General features: G+C 45.2%; 1 protein-coding gene across 4 annotated transcripts in view; it reads left to right on the plus strand.

The window, feature by feature from the left end:
- The first annotated feature begins 13,925 nt into the window (after window positions 1-13,925).
- Window positions 13,926-17,500, plus strand: part of LOC126983044 (synaptotagmin-14-like) — a 63,250-nt gene continuing 59,675 nt past the window's right edge. For all 4 annotated transcript variants that reach the window (XM_050835484.1, XM_050835486.1, XM_050835485.1 and 1 more), the window contains exon 1: window positions 13,926-14,823. In XM_050835484.1, the coding sequence (XP_050691441.1) occupies window positions 14,796-14,823 (28 nt within the window). In that variant the 5' untranslated portion in view covers window positions 13,926-14,795. The remainder of the gene's footprint in view (window positions 14,824-17,500) is intronic.

Genomic DNA, 17,500 nt, shown 5'->3' on the forward strand with positions numbered 1-17,500 from the left:
TCTCTCTCTCTCTCACCTTCTTTCCTCCACCCTTTTACCCCTCCTCCCCCTTCCTCTTATCCACCCGAGATCCAGTGCGCAGAAACCAGTCTCACTTTGGGCGTGGCTTATCCGATATTATTATTATTATTATTATTATTATTATTATTATTATTATTATTAAGACGCTTAGTGACAATACATTTTTATCTCCCATTATCTACTTTTTCCATCTCTATCTCCTCCTCCTCCTCCTCCTTCTCCTCCTCCTCCTCCTCCTCCTCGTCCTCCTCCTTCTCCTCCTCGCCCTCTTCCACGGTGGTTATGTAAGAAATAACTCGAATATTTGCTCGTCCTTAAAGATTTGGGGTGTGGAGGGCGTGATGGTTCGGGAGGAGGAGGAGGAGGAGGGAATTTCTTAGGCATGATGATATATCCTACATGACCTCCCCTTCCGTGTGTGTGTGTGTGTGTGTGTGTGTGTGTGTGTGTGTGTGTGTGTTCTCTTTAGGTTGGTTCGGTCTCTTCCTTATGGCGCCATGAAGGAGAAGGAAGTGGAGGGAAAGAAGAAAGCTGGAGGAGGAGGAGGAGGAGGAGGAGGAGGGGGGGAAAAAGAAGAGAGGTAGGAGGAGGAGCAGGAGGAGGAGGAGGTGGTGGTGGTGGTTTGGAGAAGAAGAAGAAGAAGAAGAAGAAGAAAGAAAAAAAAGTAGAAAAAACAGAACAGCAGAAGAAACAGCCACAAAAACAAAGGAAATAAGTAAGAGGAAGGAAGAGGACGAGGAAGAGGAAGAGGAAGAGGAAGAGGAAGAGCAGGAGGAGGAAGTGGTGATGCTGGGATGGGCCTGAAGACTGCCCCATCTTTCCTCACTCTTCCCCTTCCTCCTCCTCCTCCTCCTCCTCCTCCTCCTCTTCCTCCTCCTCCCTCACGCTGCCCTCGTTTCCTTGGTTGGGTGAGGGGACAGGAAGGGAAGAGGGTTGTGGAGGAGAGGAAGGGAGGGGAGAGAGGGGAGGGGAAGGGAAGGGGAGAAGGAGGGGGAGGAAGAGAGGATGGTGAATACATTACCAAAAAAAAAAAAAAGAGGAAGATGTTGACCTACTATACCGTGTTCCTCTTTTTTTTTTTTTCCTCTTGGTTGAACTTCGAGTCTTAAGCAGGTGTGATTGTACTCTCCTTCCTCTTCTTTTCTTCTTCTTCTTTTTCTTCTTCTTCTTTGTGTCCTTTGTCTTGTTCTTGTTCTTTTTCGTCTTCTTCTTTTTCTTCTTCTTTGTGTCCTTTTTCTTGTTCTTGTTCTTTTTCGTCTTCTTCTTTTTCTTCTTCTGTCTTCTCTTTATCTTCGTCTAGTGTACTTTTCATATTCATTGTCTTCCCTTCCATTCCCTTCCTTTCCCTTCACTGCTTGTCCCTTCCTGTCCCTTCTCTCCTTCCCTTCACCTTCAGCCTCCTCCTCTCATCACATTTCCTCCCTTCTCTCTTCCCTTTTCTCTCCTTTCCTTCCTTTCCTTTAATTGTTCTTCCTCTTCTTTCTGTTCTCTGTTCTTCCTTTCCTGTTTTAACTTCTCCTCTCATCACATTTTCTCCCTTCTCTCTCTTTCCTTTACTCCCCTTCCTTTCCTTTAATTGTTCTTCCTCTTCTTTCTCTTCTCTGTTCTTCCTTTCCTGTTCTAACTTATCATCATATTTTCTCTCATATATCTTCCTTTCACTGTCTTTCCATTCCCTTCATTGTTTTCCTGTTTCTTCCTTTTCTTTCCTTTCCTTCGTTTCTTCCATTGTTCTTCTCCCTCTTTCTTTTCTCAGTCCTTCCTTTTCTGTTTTAATCTCCTCTCATCATCTCTAATCTCTTCCCTTCACAGTCTTCCCTTCCTCCCTCTTCTTTGTTTTTTCTTTTTTTTCCTCTTCTCTTTCCTTCTTTGTTTTTCTTGTTTTCCCCTTCTCCTTCCTTCCTTTTGCTTCTTCTGTTGTTCTTCCTTTCCTTTCCCCTCTTTATCCTTCCCTTTCATTTTTTTGCCTTTTCTCATCTGATTTTCTCCCTTATCTTCCTTTCATTCTCCATCCCTTCTTCTTTTATTTTTCTTACTTTTTCTTTCTTTTCTCCTTTCCCTTCAATATCTTTCTTTTTCTTTCCCTTCTCTTCTTTCCCTTCCATATTTTGCTTCTTTTCATCACCTCTTCCCCTTCATCTTTTCCCTTCCCTGTCCTTCCCATCATCTTCAACTCTCTTCCCATCCCCTCTTCTCAACTCCTTTCTTTTCCTCTAATGTTCTTCCTTTTCTTTCCCTTCCTTTGCATCTTTTCACATTTTCCTCTTTATCTCTTCCCCTTCGCTGTCCTTCCCATCATCTTCAACCCTCTTCCCTTCCCCTCTTCTCAACTCCTTCCTTTTCCTTCAATGTTCATCCTTTTTCTTTCCCTTCTTTACCCTTTCCCTTCCTTTTCTTTGCTTCTTATCACATTTTTCCCTTTATCCCTTCCCCTCGCTGTCCTTCCCATCATCTTCCACCCTCTTCCCTTCCCGCCCTTCCCTCTCCCTCCTTCACTCTCCTTCCGTCTTCTATCACGTGACCGAGCTGGGAGTTCCGGGTCGTATTGTGGAGAAAATTCCCACGTCTCGCCCTCTTGTTCTCTCTCTCTCTCTCTCTCTCTCTCTCTCTCTCTCTCTCTCTCTCTCTCTCTCTCTCTCTCTCTCTCTCTCTCTCTCTCTCTCTCTCTCTCTCTCTCTCTCTCTCTGCTCTTCTTTTTTGTGTGTTTTCAGTATGTTTGTTCTCGTCCTTTCTTCTCTTTTTCTGACTCTTCTCCTCCACCTCCTTTTCTTCCTCCTCCTTCTCCTCTTTTGTCTCCCTCTCCTCCTCCTCCTCCTCCTCCTCCTCCTCCTCCTCCTCCACCTCTTCATTACCGTTTTTCTTTTACTTTTTGTCCTCATCCTTGTCCTCCTCCCTGTCCGCGTCATCTCCCTCATCTCCCTTTTTTTTCACTTTTTCTCCTCCTCCTCTTCCTCTTCCTTGCCCTTGTTTCCATATCCAGTGTCATCTTGTTTCTTCTTTTTATCTGTTTTTTTTTTCTTTATGTTCGTCTTCTTCTTCCTCTTCCTCTTCCTCTTCTACTTCCTCTTCCTCTGCCTCTTCTTCCTCTTCCTCCTTGCTCTTGTTTCCTTACACTATGTCATGTTCCTTCTTTGATCAGTTTTCCTTCCTCCTCCTCCTCCTCCTCCTCCTCCTCCTCCTACTCCTCCTCCTCCTCGTCCGCTTTTCCATACAGTCTATCATCTTGTTCCTCCTTCATTTTCCATTCTTATCCTCATCTTCCTCCTCCTCCTCCTCCTCCTCCTCCTCCTCCTCCTCCTCTTCCTTCTTGTCCTCTTTTCAATTCACAATATCTTCTGTTGCTTCTTATATCAGCTTCCTTATCTTCGTCTTCCTCGTTTTCTTCTTCCTCCTCCTCCTCCTCCATACCCTCTTTTCAATTCACAATATCTTCTTGTTGCTTCTTATATCAGCTGCCTTATCTTCTTCTTCCTCGTCCTCGTCCTCCTCGTCCTCCTCCTCCTCCTCCCGCAGCAGTAAACAGGCGGAGGAGGAGGAAGAATGTCAAATCTGATGGGCGTGGCAACATCGCGCGTACCATCGCGATTCATCCTACATCACTGCGTCGCTGCCACGTCGCCCCCCCCGACCGCCCGACCTACAACCCCCTCCCCCTTCCCTCCACCCTCACCGACAACCCTCCCCCCCGACAAGCCCCGACCTTCCCCCTCTCCCTCCCCCTTACCTCCCCCGGACCCCCCACAAACCGACCTTGCTGCTCTCTGCCACGTCTTTACACCTCCTCCTCCTCCTCCTCCTCCTCCTCCTCTACTTCATCTTCCTCCTTCCTCTACCTGTGCCTCTGACGTCATTCTGCTGCCTCTTCTTCTTTCCCCGTTTTCTTTTTTTTTCTTTTGGAAGGGGGGGAGGGGTTAGGCTCATCATCATCATCATCATCATCATCATCATCATCATCACCATCATTGTCATCACAGCCTCCATACAAACGGTCTTTCTGTCTGTCTGTCTGTCTGTGTCTGTGTCTGTCTCTGTCTGTCTGTCTGTCTGTCTCTGTCTGTCTGTCTGTCTGTCTCTCTCTCTCTCTCTCTCTCTCTCTCTCTCTCTCTCTCTCTCTCTCTCTCTCTCTCTCTCTCTCTCTCTCTCTCTCTCTCTCTCTCTCTCTCTCTCTCTCTCTCTCTCTCTCTCTCTCTCTCTCTCTCTCTCTCTCTCTCTCTCTCTCTCTCTCTCTCTCTCTCTCTCTCTCTCTTCATTTCCTTATTTTCCTTCACTCGTCCTCTTCCTTCCTTCCTCTTATTTACTTCTCTCCATCCCCCATTTTCTCTCCTCCTCCTCCTCCTCCTCCTCCTCCTCCTTCAGCTCTCTCTCCCTCTCCTCACCTCTTCTCCCCTTTTCCTCTTCCTCTTACTCATTATTTTCCATTTTCCTCTTCTCCACCCTCTCCTCAGCCTCGCCCTCGTTTTCCTCCTCTTCATTCTCCCCTTCTTCCACCCTCTTCCACCCTCTTCCACCCTCGCCATGCACTCCACCAACCCTTTCCGCCCTCTCTTTCCACCCTCATTCACCCTTACCATGACTCCGCCCTCTCCTTCCACGCCCTTCATCCACCCTCTCCTTCCACGCTCTCCTTCCACCCTCCTCTTCCACCCTCTCCTTCCACCCTCTTCCACCCTCTTCATGACGTCACCCTCTCCTTCCCTCCCCTTCCACACTTCTTCACCCTCGCCATGCACTCCACCTGTATCCACCCCCACTCTTCCTCCACTCTTTCCACCCTCATTATGAACTCCACCCGGATCCACCGACTCCCGTTTTTTCTCCTTCGTGGTTCTTGTTTGTTCATCCTCACCTCCTTATTTCCTCCACTCCTCTTCCTTCCTTAATGTACACAGACCTCTCATCTACCTCCTCCTCTTCCTCCTCCTCCTCCTCCTCCACCTCCACCCTCGCCTCCACCCTTACCTCACACTGACAAACACTTAATCTCGTCCCATTGAATCAAGTGGTCGAGTTGTTATTATTATTATTATTATTATTATTATTATGATTATTATTATTATTATTATTATTTTTATTAGTGTTATTATTAGTGTTATTATCTTCGTACTCTTCCTCTGAGCTTGATGTCGTTTTTTATGTATAGTTTTTCAAAGGTAGACGCGTAGTAAAAAAAAAAAAAACATAAGGATAAGCTAAAATAAAAAGATAATGACAATGATATAAATAAATAAGTGTAATAGAGATAAATGGCGCCACTTAACGTTGCAGCAATAATGTAATAGGTAATGGTGAAGTAAATGTTTGATTAGTAAATAGCTGGAGGAGGAGGAGGAGGAGGAGGTGGAGCAACACGGAAAGGTCTGGCTGGTTAGTGGAAGGAAGGAATGCAGTGGAAGGAGAGAAAACATGTTGAGCGAATTCCACGTCATTGAAAGTTTACAGAAAAAATAGATGAAACGAAAAAGTGTGAAAAATAGTGTTCGTGTGACCTCGGCAGTGTGTGTGTGTCTCCCTCTCTCTCTGTCTGTCTGTGTGTCTGTCTGTCTGTCTGTCTGCCTTTCCGCACATGATTTGGTCTACCGGTTTGTCTGTCTATCCGTCTGTCTGTTTCCCTATATTATCGACACTTGTTTCTTGTCTGCCTGTCTGTTGGTCTATATATACCTTGTCCGTGCGTCCGTCTGTCTGTCTGTCTATCTGTCTGTGTGTCTGTCTGTCTGTCTGTCCTTTTGTTTCCATATATGTAAGTTTGTTTCTATGTATACAAGTTATTCTGCGTTTGGTATCAACTAATGTATGTATGTATGTGTTTGTATGTGTTAGTGTATGTGTGTTTCTATGTATACAAGCTATTCTGCGTTTGGTATCAACTAATGTATGTATGTGTTTGTATGTGTTAGTGTATGTGTGTATGTATGTATGTGCGTGTTTTATCTTTATCCCGTTCTTTATTTTTCTGTATTAACGTTTGTATCGAGTGTTCTGTCTGTGCTTGTGACGTGCTTGTTGAAACATTAGTGTACTCCCCCCCCTTTACCCCATCTCGCGCTCTCTCCCTACGCCCACTCCGTCTCCTATGCTTCCCCCGCCTCCTCTCCCTCTCTGCTTCTCCCTTTCCCTCCCCCGCCTCCCCGTCTCCTGCTGACCTATACCACTGCGACCTTTCTTGCCTCCAGCCTTTTATTGCCCCACTACTGCTGCTGCTTCTCATCCTGCTTCTGCTGTTCTTACTCCTGTTCTGTCCCCGGCGATCCTGCTGTTGTTTGTTCCTCTGCTGCTAATGCTGCTTATAGGGGAAAAATATGTTGGTACTCTTACTGCTATATCTGCTACGTCTACTACTTGTGATGATGTTGTTTTTGTTTCTACTACTTTTGTGTTAACTACTACTACTACTACTACTACTACTACTACTACTACTACTACTACTACTATAACTACTACTACTATAACTACTACTTTGAAACCTTGCCATCAATCCTCATAAAACAATTACAAACACAACCACGATTACAAAGAAAGATAGACAGATAGACACGCATATAGATAGATAGATAGATAGATAGACACACATATAGATAGATAGAGAGATATATATAGACAGATAAAGAAAGAGAGAAAGAGGAAAAGAAACATATACACGCTAGACAACAACCATAATAACAACAATGATAATAATAATAATGATAGTAATAGTAATAGCAAAGGCATCGATAATAGCGCTCATTGGCCGGGTATTGATCATCGGCGCTTGATTGGTGACGGCCGCTGACTGGTGACTCAACCTTTTGAAGACCCCAAGGAAATGTGTGTGACGGTATTGGCTTTGATATCCCCCCTCTCTCTCTCTCTCTCTCTCTCTCTCTCTCTCTCTCTCTCTCTCTCTCTCTCTCTCTCTCTCTCTCTCTCTCTCTCTCTCTCTCTCTCTCTCTCTCTCTCTCTCTCTCTCTCTCTCTCTCTCTCTCTCTCTCTCTCGCTCGCTCGCCAAGGAACTGCGTGGAGGATTTTTTTACCTCAATTTATCCTTTTTTTTTGGTTGTTTTTCTCTTGTTGTTTTGCTTTCTTTTTTTTCTCTTCTGATCATTTTCTTTCAGTCTTTCTTTCTTTTTTCTTTTCCTTTCTTTTATTTTCTTTCTTTTTCTTATATTTATTTTTATTTTTATTTCCTTTTTTCCTTTTTTTTCTCTCTCTCTCTCTCTCTCTCTCTCTCTCTCTCTCTCTCTCTCTCTCTCTCTCTCTCTCTCTCTCTCTCTCTCTCTCTCTCTCTCTCTCTCTCTCTCTCCATTTCTCAACCCGGAAGTAGGAGGAGCGCTCGCTTGCTCTGACCATGCGGCTTGAATCTCTCCTCCTCCTCCTCCTCCTCCGCCTCCTCCTCCTCCTCCTCCGCTTCCTTCTCGTCTCCTTCATCCTTTTTCTCCTACTCTTTTTAATCATTTCCCTTCTTTCCTTTTCACATTTTCCATCATTCCACTTTTTTTTCCTTTCACTTCTCCAATTCCTTTTCCTCCGTTTATCCGTATTATCTCCTTTTACTTCATTTTTTTCCCTTGTTCCTCATCTTCTTGTTCTTCTTTTTACCTCTTCTCCTTTCTCCCCTTTTTCTCTTCATCCATTTTTTTCCTTATGCCCCTTCTCCTTTTCCTTCTTTTTTCCCTTTCTCCCCCTTTTCTTTCTTTCGATCTTTCCCTATTTTCGAATGCTCCCTTTTCCCCTTCTATCTCTCTTCCTTATCTCTGTTATTTATCTCTGTTTCTCTCTCCTCCTTCTTTGTTTCTTCCCTTTTCCATCTACGTATGTTGCTTTTGCTGTACTTTCTATCCCCTATCTTTATCTGCCTCTTTCTCCTTTTCTTGTCTTTTTCCCTGTTGTTTAATACCATGCTTCCCTTTTTGCTTCCCTTTCTTTCCCTTTCAGTTTTTCGTCCAAATAAATATTTCTTCATTCTTTATATTTACTTGTCCATTTACATTTTTTTCTCTCTCTCATCTCCTCCTCCTCCTCCTCCTCCTCCTCTTCCTCCAACAAGAGTGATCAGATTAATTATAATAAACAAGTATTTACCGTGCGTGACAGAGAGAGAGAGAGAGAGAGAGAGAGAGAGAGAGTTGCGTTGCTAAGGTGATCTGAAAGGCTAGATGCTTCCCATACAAAATGTTTTCAATAATTATAATTATGATGATGATGATGATGATGATGATGATGATGATGATGAGGAGGAGGAGGAGGAGGAGGAGGAGGAGGTGGTGGTGGTGGTGGTGGTGCAGAAGGAGGAGGAAGTGTAGAAGGAGGATGAGGAGGAACGGAAATTAAGGAAGAGGTAAAAGAAAAGAAAGAAAATGTGAAGGAAGAGAATGAGGGTGAGGAGATTGTTAGGTGTAAATGAGAAAAACAAGGAGTGTAATGAGAGAGAAGAAGGAGGAAGAGGTGAAGGATTTTCATGATCTAATTTCTGCTCTGCTTCTGCTTCTTCTCTCTTCAATTCTTTCTTTATCTCTATCTATCATTCTATCCGTTCATCTATCTATCCATCTATCAATCAATGTCTTCGCGTCTTCCACTACCATATCGTTACTTTCTTTTTATTCCTTTTATCCTGCCTCTGCTTTATCCTTTCTTACTCGGTTCATTATTTCTTTTCCCCTCCCACCTCCCACTCCCTCGTTGGTTCCCTATTATCGCGTGTACCTGCTGGCGGCGGCTCGTCTTCGTTAGCCGCCCTCCGGTAAACATGACGAGGAATGTGTAAAGAAGATTAAAGAGAGTGAAGAATGTTATCCGTGGAAGCGTGACTTTCTGAGGAGCGCAGGCACACACACACACACACACACACACACACACACACACACACACACACACACACACACACACACACACACACACACACACAAACTCAAACACAGAGAGGAGAATATTTTTGGTGGTTGCCTTATTTTAGTGTAAACCTGTGTGTGTGTGTGTGTGTGTGTGTGTATGTATATGTGTATGTTTCCTCTCGCCCGGAAGCATCCCGCTCGCCTCCCTTCGTTCACCTGAGCAACAAGTGAGAGAGAGAGAGAGAGAGAGAGAGAGAGAGAGAGAGAGAGAGAGTTTTTCTCTCTCTCTCTTTTTCTCTCTCTCTTCTTTATTATTCGTGGAACTATCATTATGCTACATTTGTGAATCATTTGGGTGTGTGTATATGTGTGTGTGTGTGTGTGTGTGTGTGTGTGTGTGTGTGTGTGTGCTGAGGACAGCCTGTGTTGCTATGCTATGGGTGAGGTAGGCTGGCGGAGGAGCGAGTGAACGGGGAAATGGAGAGGCCATGAAGAGGAGGAGGAAGAGGATGTGGAGGAGGAGTTTTGGGAAGAGAAAGAGGAAGAGAAGGAGACGAAAGTGGAGGAGGGATAATAACATAAGAAAATAACAGAATATTCTTGGTCGCAAAAGCGGAAACATGGAGGAGGAATTGAAGACAGGCAACGAAGGAGAAAGAGAGAAAAGAAAATCATCACGAAGACAAAGAAAACAGGGAGAAAGAAGAAAGAAAACTCATATCCCTCAGCAAATGCTTCTTCCTCTTTCTGTTATTTTTTCCTTTCATTTTTCCCCTTTCCTCTGTTTTCCTCTTTCACCATTCTTTCCTCTTCTCTTTTTATACACTGCGTCGGTCAATACATGCCTTCCCCCTCCCCCCTCTCCCCCTTCTTTTCTCTTCCCCCCTTCCACTCCTTCCTCTTTCCCTTCCTTTCTCCTACTTTCCTTAGTATTACCTTTACCTCCCTCAGTATGCACCTGTGTGTGTGTGTGTGTGTGTGTGTGTGTGTGTGTGTGTGTGTGTGTGTGTTAGTCTTTTTTATGTTTGTTATCTGTTTTTGTGTTTGAATTTTTGTTGCATAAAGAGTCACTCAGTCAATTTTTAGCCATATTTTTTTTACTTACTAAATAAAAATCGATAAATTTATAGATGAAACTAGATAGTCGGTTAAACAGGCAGATATTTCGATAGATAAATAGACTACACTTGAATTGATAGATAAATCATTTACACTTCGATAGACAGACTTCCTAATAGAAATATCATAAAACACAATCACGATTCACACCAATAATCGCTAAATGTGTGTCCGTCAGTAAGTGAAACGCGGCTTAGCACCACCGTAGAGTTGTGCAGACCCTGATGACCGTGCCACGCCCACCTCGCGCTGCCCCGGCCCGCTCCGCTCCCTTCTGCAGCAAGCCCTCACCCACCCAGCCTCACCCTTTCTTCCTCCCCCCACCCCCATTTCCCCCCTGCTCTCCCTCACCTTCAGTGCTTGCCTCCCTTCCTATCTCTCTCCCTTTCTCTCCATATAACTCTCCATATCAACTCTCCTTGCCTTGCCTTACCTCTTTTTCTATTCTCTTGTCTTACTTCAGGCATCCTCCTCGTGTTTATCTCTCTCTCTCTCTCTCTCTCTCTCTCTCTCTCTCTCTCTCTCTCTCTCTCTCTCTCTCTCTCTCTCTCTCTCTCTCTCTCTCTCTCCATCCTTCCTCTTTTCCTCATTTAAGTTCATCCATCTTCCCTCCATCTCTTTTCTCCGTCACCTCCATTTTTCTTTCCTCCTTTCCTCCCTCCTCCTTCCTCCTTAACCTCGCCTCTTCCCTCCTCTCCTTCCTCCCTCCACACCATTCATTACCTCAGGAAGTATTATCAGCCTCACAAACAGGCCTCATTTTTTTGATAACCTCTGAAAACACCCCCGTAAAAACCGCTCCTCCTGCAGTCTCCCCCTCCTCCTTCTCTTCTTTTATTCTCCTTTTTCTGCTTTCTCCTTCCTCTCCCTTTTCTTCTTCATCCTTCTTTTCCTGTATTTTTCTTCCTCTTTCTCCTCCTCTTTTCTCCTCCTCCTCTTCCTCTGTTCTCCTCCTATTCATTCTGTTCTTTATCTTTCTCTTCCTGGATTCTCCTTTTCCTCCTCTTCTTTTTCCTCATCATTGCCATCTCCTCCTCCTCTTATTCCACTTCTATGGCCTCCTCTTCCTGCATTCTCCTCTTCTTCCTTCTCTTCTTTATCCTCTTACTGTCTTCTCCTCTTCTTCCTTCTCTCCTTTTCTCTTCTTTTTTGTATTCTCCTTCCTCTTTCTCTTCCTCCCTCCTCTTCTTTCTCCTTCTTTTCCTCCTCTTTATTCTCTTCCTCCTCTTCCATCTTCTCTTATTCATGACAATATGCTATTCTATGTCAAACAACAACTGCGGAGTCAATGGTTTTCAGTTCTTATATTTTCCATGATGAATATTGATTGAAAATTTGTCTGTTAATTATTTTACCCTTCTTTTATTTATTTTCCCGTAGCTGTGCAAGTTTCGCCTCCTCACCTAAGAGAGTTTCCAGTGTCTTTCTCTACTTTACTGAGAGAAAATACATACGGCAATATCAGTTTCCATACGTTTATAATTTATAGTTGGATTTGAAATGTTTTTTTTTTATATAAACAAACTCATTCTGTTCGCTGTGAGATATTTGCTGTGCTTATCAATATTGCTAGACGCTTGATTATTTTTTTTTTATCCATTAAGTATATCCGTGTCTCCTATCAAGTTTAGGTGGGGATTAACAGCCGCGTTCTTTGCCGTGGGTCTCGTATGAGGTTCGCTGTGTTGATGAAGGAAGCAAAATAGCATTGTAAATTAGTTCCGTCCTTTAAAGCTACATTCTCTCTCTCTCTCTCTCTCTCTCTCTCTCTCTCTCTCTCTCTCTCTCTCTCTCTCTCTCTCTCTCTCTCTCTCTCTCTCTCTTTCATTCCTGGCCACGATCACCTCATTCACTCGGACGCTAGCCATTCTTTCCTCCCTCCACCTCCGCCACCACCACCACCACCACCTCCTCCGTCGCCACCACCACCACCACCACCACCACCACCACCACCACCTCCGCCATCACCACCACCACCATTCACACCTTTCCGCCATTCATAACGCTGTAACCTTATTCCGAGGCTCCACCATCCCCCTGAGAGAGAGAGAGAGAGAGAGAGGGAGAGGGGGGGGAGGCAGTATGGTCAAATGCATGAAGACAGACCTTTGCCCCGGACTTCCATCTTACCTGTGTGTGTGTGTGTGTGTGTGTGTGTGTGTGTGTGTGTGTGTGTGTGTGTGTGTGAAGTCCCATCCTTAAACCTCACGCATCTTCCCCCAGCAGCCATTTTTTTTTACATCCTCCCTCAGTTTAGGTTCCGCCCCTTTCCTCCCTTCCTCTTTCTGTACGCTCTTCTATCCTCCTCTCTTTACTTCCTTTCCCGCCTACTCATCCCTTCCACGCCAGAGCTTTAACCTTTTCCTCATATCTCCAGGCAATACCGTCACGTTCTCACAAATGATCAGCAACATCGACAAAAACGATAATGCGTGATGATAAGAAAGGGGAAGGTAGGGTAGAAGGGTAGATTTGAAGAGGAGGCGGAAACGAATGCACGAGAGAGAAATGAAAGTAAGAAGGTGAGAAAAGATAATGGGAAGAGAAAAAGAATAATGAGAAAGAAGGAAGAGAAGAATAGGAGTGTGTAGAAGGGTAAATTTGAAGAGGAAGCAGAAACGAATGCACGAGAGAGAAATTAGTAAAGTTAGAAAGGGAGAAAAGATAATGGGAAGAGAAAAATAATAATGGGAAAGAAGAAAAAGAATAGGTGTGTGTAGAAGGGTAGCTTTAAAGAGGAAGGAGAAACGAATGCACGAAATGAGGAAAGTATAAGGGAAAAGAGATAATGGATAGAGAAAAAGAAGAATGGAAAGGAAGGAAGAGAAGAATGTATATGTGTGTGTGTGTGTGTGTGTGTGTGTGTGTGGTGGGGGTGGGGGGGGTTAAGGGTCATATTAATCAGTAGCCATCCGTGAGACAGGTTGGCATCATCAGCATCACCTGCGATATTAAGGGAGAACAGGTGTAATAAGTAGAAGCAGTAGGCGTTCTTGGGGCAGGTCGGTCGGGCTGGCGGGGAAGGGGGAACTTCAATACCTGGAAGTTTAAGGGGGAACAGGTGAGTCTGCGGAGGGCGAGCGGACACACACACACCTGGACACCTGGCTCGCGTCCCCAGGTGAACCAGGTAGAGGTGATTGCCGTTGTGCCGCTATGTTCCACGCGGGTGATTCCAGGGCCCCTCCAGCCTCCATGGCGGGGCGGGCGCGGGTGTGCGTGGGTGCGGGTGGGTGTGCGCGGGTGTGCTTCCGAGGCAGGGGATCCCATGAGGCGGGCGGAGTTCTATAAATAGGAGGATGGAAAATTGTGGCGGTGTTGTCGGAAGCTTCATGTCTCGGTGGAGGGCCGACGGCGTGTGGCAACGTGCGGGGTGAAGCAAGCAGTGGTGGTGGTGGTGGTGATGGTGTGTGTGTGTGTGTGTGTGTGTGTGTGTGTGTGTGTGTGGATACTGCAGGAGGGACTAAGGTTGTGTTGGGGGTGGGGGGTACTTGTAGGTGGTCATGTTTGGGTGGGTGGATAGTGGTGGATGCATGTAATGGTTAGGCTAGGATGGTGGTGGTGGTGGTGGTTATGATCGTGGTGGTGCTCTCGGTTGTGGTCGTTCTCTGCACCCTTTCACCTCCTGCAAGGAAGAACGCAGAAACATAAAAAAAGGAAAAAAAAGCATTGGGTCATGAACAGCTTCAGCAAAACACGCAGTTTCCCTCCCTGATATCGCAACGCGGCTTTTAAAACTTGCATCCCTTCCTCTACGACGCCGAAACCCCGCTCGTAACGCCTCCAAACGCTCCTTACCTGGCGCATGTACCCCACGAGGCGCCTGTGTGGAATGGCAGAGCGTAGGGAGACGAGGAAGTGAGGGAAAATAAAAACCTGCCGGTATTAAGTGTCTGGCGGTGTGTGGCGACGAGATGGCGGCAGCGGCGGCGGTGGTGGTGGCGGGGGCCCGGACTCAGGTGGCTCCGGGTGGCTGGCAGCGAGTGTGAGTCGGACAGTGGCAGGCGGGAGTGGCCCAACGCTGAGCTCTCCGCGATCGATATTTACCTTGGCAGCAGCAGAACAGGCGACGCAGGGTGTGGGGTAGGAGCAAGCAGGCGGGCAAGCAGGCGAACGAACAAGCGAGCACAGAAGCGAACGAAGCAAGCAAACCCTCGACTTAATTAGTGTGAGAGTGCGTCCATGCGTGTTTGTGTGTGTAGATGTGAGTGCGGCGACACCATACATTCTAGCGAGCCAATGACGTGAGCGAGAGGGAAAGAAAAAGATGGTCTAAAGAGAAAGGGATGTAATACTGGAATAAAAAATGGAGTAAACCCGAAAAAAAACCGTGAAGTAAAATAAGGAGGAAGAAAGGAGCGGAAACACAGAGGAAGCGAAGGCCGCCAGGGAACACCACAAGCCACAGAAAACCCAATTGAACGTTATGAAGAGAAGCTCAAGAGATTAACAGAAGCAACAGAAGTGGTAGTAACAGTAGTGGCAGCAACAGCATCAACAGTACTTAGCCACAGTCATCCATAGCCACAGCCACAACCATGGGCGTCGTGGGAGTGTCTTAGAGGGTCCCATGCGCCTTTCCCCGCCCTGCCCCGCGTGGATGTCAGTGACTACCGCACGTTGCCGGGCACTGGCACCGCGAGGAACCTGTGAGCCAAAGTGTTGATCAGAGTGCAAAGAGGCGGTGGTGGTGGTGGAGGAGGCGGTGGCGGCGGTGGCGGAGGTGGCGGTGGTGGTGTTGGCTCCCCGTTGACCGTGTTGGTGGCCTCCAGTGACACGTGCCTCACCCCCGATGAGCTGGAAGAGGAGTCCCCGCTGGCGCCATGTAGAGCAGGCGACCTAGCCATGTTGTCCTCGCCTGGGGTGATCGAAGGTGAGTCACGCTGCCGCTACGGGACGGGGAGGGGGGGGAAGTGGAGGGGATGGAGAAAGGGGTAAGGTGAGTCACTCTGACTGGACACTTGCATGGCTGGAAAGGAAAGGGAATGGAGAGGGGTAGAAAGTGTATTGGATAGGGGAATTGTAGTGAAGGAAGGGGTTGTGGAATGGTGAAAAGGGAAGGGGATGGGGTTAAACGAAGGGAGAAGAGGAAGGAGTTAAAGAAAAGGGGAAGGAAATGGAAGAGAAACGGTGAGAGATTGATTAAAAGGGGAAGAGGGAAGGAAGCGTGTAATGGAAAAGGTGAAAAGGAAGCGGAAATGAATGCACGGAAGGGAAATGACGAGGAAAGGGAAAGGGGAAGGGAAAGATTTAAAGGAGAATGGAAAAGAAGGAGAGGAGGGAAGGGGGAGGGAGGGTTTTAAGGGGTCATTGTATGGAGTTTTATTTGCCATCTTTATTACCGGCGTTATTTTTATTCTTTTGTTTACTTTTTTATTGATTTATTTTCCGTTTTATGTTTTTACTTTCTTGGGGTAATTCTTTTTTTTTTCTGTGGGTTTAACTTTTTTTCTTGTATTATTTTTTCTTACATTTTTATTTTTTACATAATTTACTTTTTCTCCGTTTTGTACGATTTTGTTTATTGTTGTTGTTGTTGTTGTTGTTGTTGTTGTAAAGGTGTTGTGCTGATCTATACCTTCCCCTTATTCTTCTCCATCTCCTCCTCCTGCTCTTCTTCTTTTTCTTTTTTTTCTTCTTCTTCCTCCTCCTTTTCCCTCTTCTTCGTTTTCTTCTTCTTTTGCTTCGTTTTCTTCTTCATCCTTTTTTTTTCTTTTTTTCTTCTTCTTCTTCTTCTTCTTCTTCTTCTTCTTCTTCTTCTTCCTCCTCTTCTTCTTCTTCTTCTTCTTCTTCTTCTTTTCCTTCTTCCTCCTCCTCCTCCTCCTCTTCCGGGTCTTTCAAAGCGGAGACGTCGTTATCCAAAATTCAAGAAGGTACGAACATTCTGATTGGAGGAGAGCAAACATTTACTCCTCAATAAAGCTCCACAAAGTCCTCCTCCTCCTCCTCCTCCTCCTCATCTTCTTCTTCTTCTTCTTCTTCTTCATCTCTTTTTTCTTTTTCTTTTTCTTCTTTTTCTTCTTCATCATCGTCTTCCTGTTCTTGTTCCTGTTCTTGCTCTTCTTCTTCTTCTTTTTCTTCTTTTTCTTCTTCATCATCTTCTTCTTCTTCTTCTTCTTCTTCTTCTTCTTCTTCTTCTTCTTCTTCTTCCTCCTCCTCCTCTTCTCCTCCTAGTCCTCCTCCTCTTATCCTCCTAACTACAAAGCCTTTTCCTTCAGTATCACAGGGGCAGGTTCAGTTTCCTTTCATGTAGACAAATACAAGATTGAAAGGCAAATAAAACAGTGTAGCTCCTCTGAGTGTCGCGATATATGTGAAGGCCAAGCATACACACACACACACACACACACACACACACACACACACACACACACACACAACACAAGCACTACCGCGTCGCAACAAGGAGAGGGAAAAAAAATATTAGACTCACACAGCACAAAAGCAAACATTTGAAGCGATTGGGTTGAACAAACACAAAGACTGCTGTTTTTTTTTTCTATTGTTGTTTTGTTTGAGCTATGTTTTGTGTGTGTAACCCCTTCACTTGTTATTCTTTTGGGGACATATACATACATACATACATACATACACACAGACAGACAGACAGACATTCATACATACATACATACATACACACATACATAGGAAGAAAATGAGGTAACAAGTTTAAGAGTAATTATAGCGTTAGTTTGATGAGACATATTAGTATAAAAAATTAATATTCCTCGTCATCATCATCGTCATTATCGTCATTATAACCTCACATAACTCGTCCACTTCCCTCTACACTTCCCTTGTCATCGTCATCATCTTTTATCATCATTTTCATCGTCTTTTATCATCATCATTATCATCATTATAACTTTACACAACATATTTACTTCCCTCAATACTTACATCGCCATCATCATCATTTTTATCATCATCATCATCATCATCATTATCATAACCTCTCAACTCATACACTTCAATCAACACTTCCCTCACCATCATCATCATCATTACCATCAATATCATCATCATTATCATCATTATAACCTCTCACAACTCATTTACTTCCATCTAAACTAACTTCACCATCATCATCATCATCATCATCATAACCCCATCACTCCCCTGAACACATCGCTCCTTCATCCTCCCAAGCCCTCTTCCTCCTCCTCTCCCTCACACTCCGGCCACACTAATCCCTCAGCTCAACAAGGTCACACTCCGGCCACACTAATCCCTCAGCCCAACAAGGTCACACTCCGCCACACTCAGCCACGCGCCGCTCGACCCCCGTGGCTCACAAATCGATGAACACAAACACAAACTTGACTGAAATTTTAACGCTCTCAGCCACGTAAAATTTCTCATGTCGGATCCTGAACTTGACAACAACACACTTTAACATCCCTTACCACAAGAAACGAACCTCATAAGACAACGGAACCTCATACACACAACACCAAACACGCCAACTTCAGGACCTTCACAGAGCAACCTTGTATCCCTCACTATAAAAGGCGAACCTTACGTCCTCAACAACGTAACCTAATACCCTC

The sequence above is a fragment of the Eriocheir sinensis genome, chromosome 52 (assembly GCF_024679095.1).
Source record: "Eriocheir sinensis breed Jianghai 21 chromosome 52, ASM2467909v1, whole genome shotgun sequence".
In the NCBI taxonomy this organism is placed as follows: Eukaryota; Metazoa; Arthropoda; class Malacostraca; order Decapoda; family Varunidae; genus Eriocheir; species Eriocheir sinensis.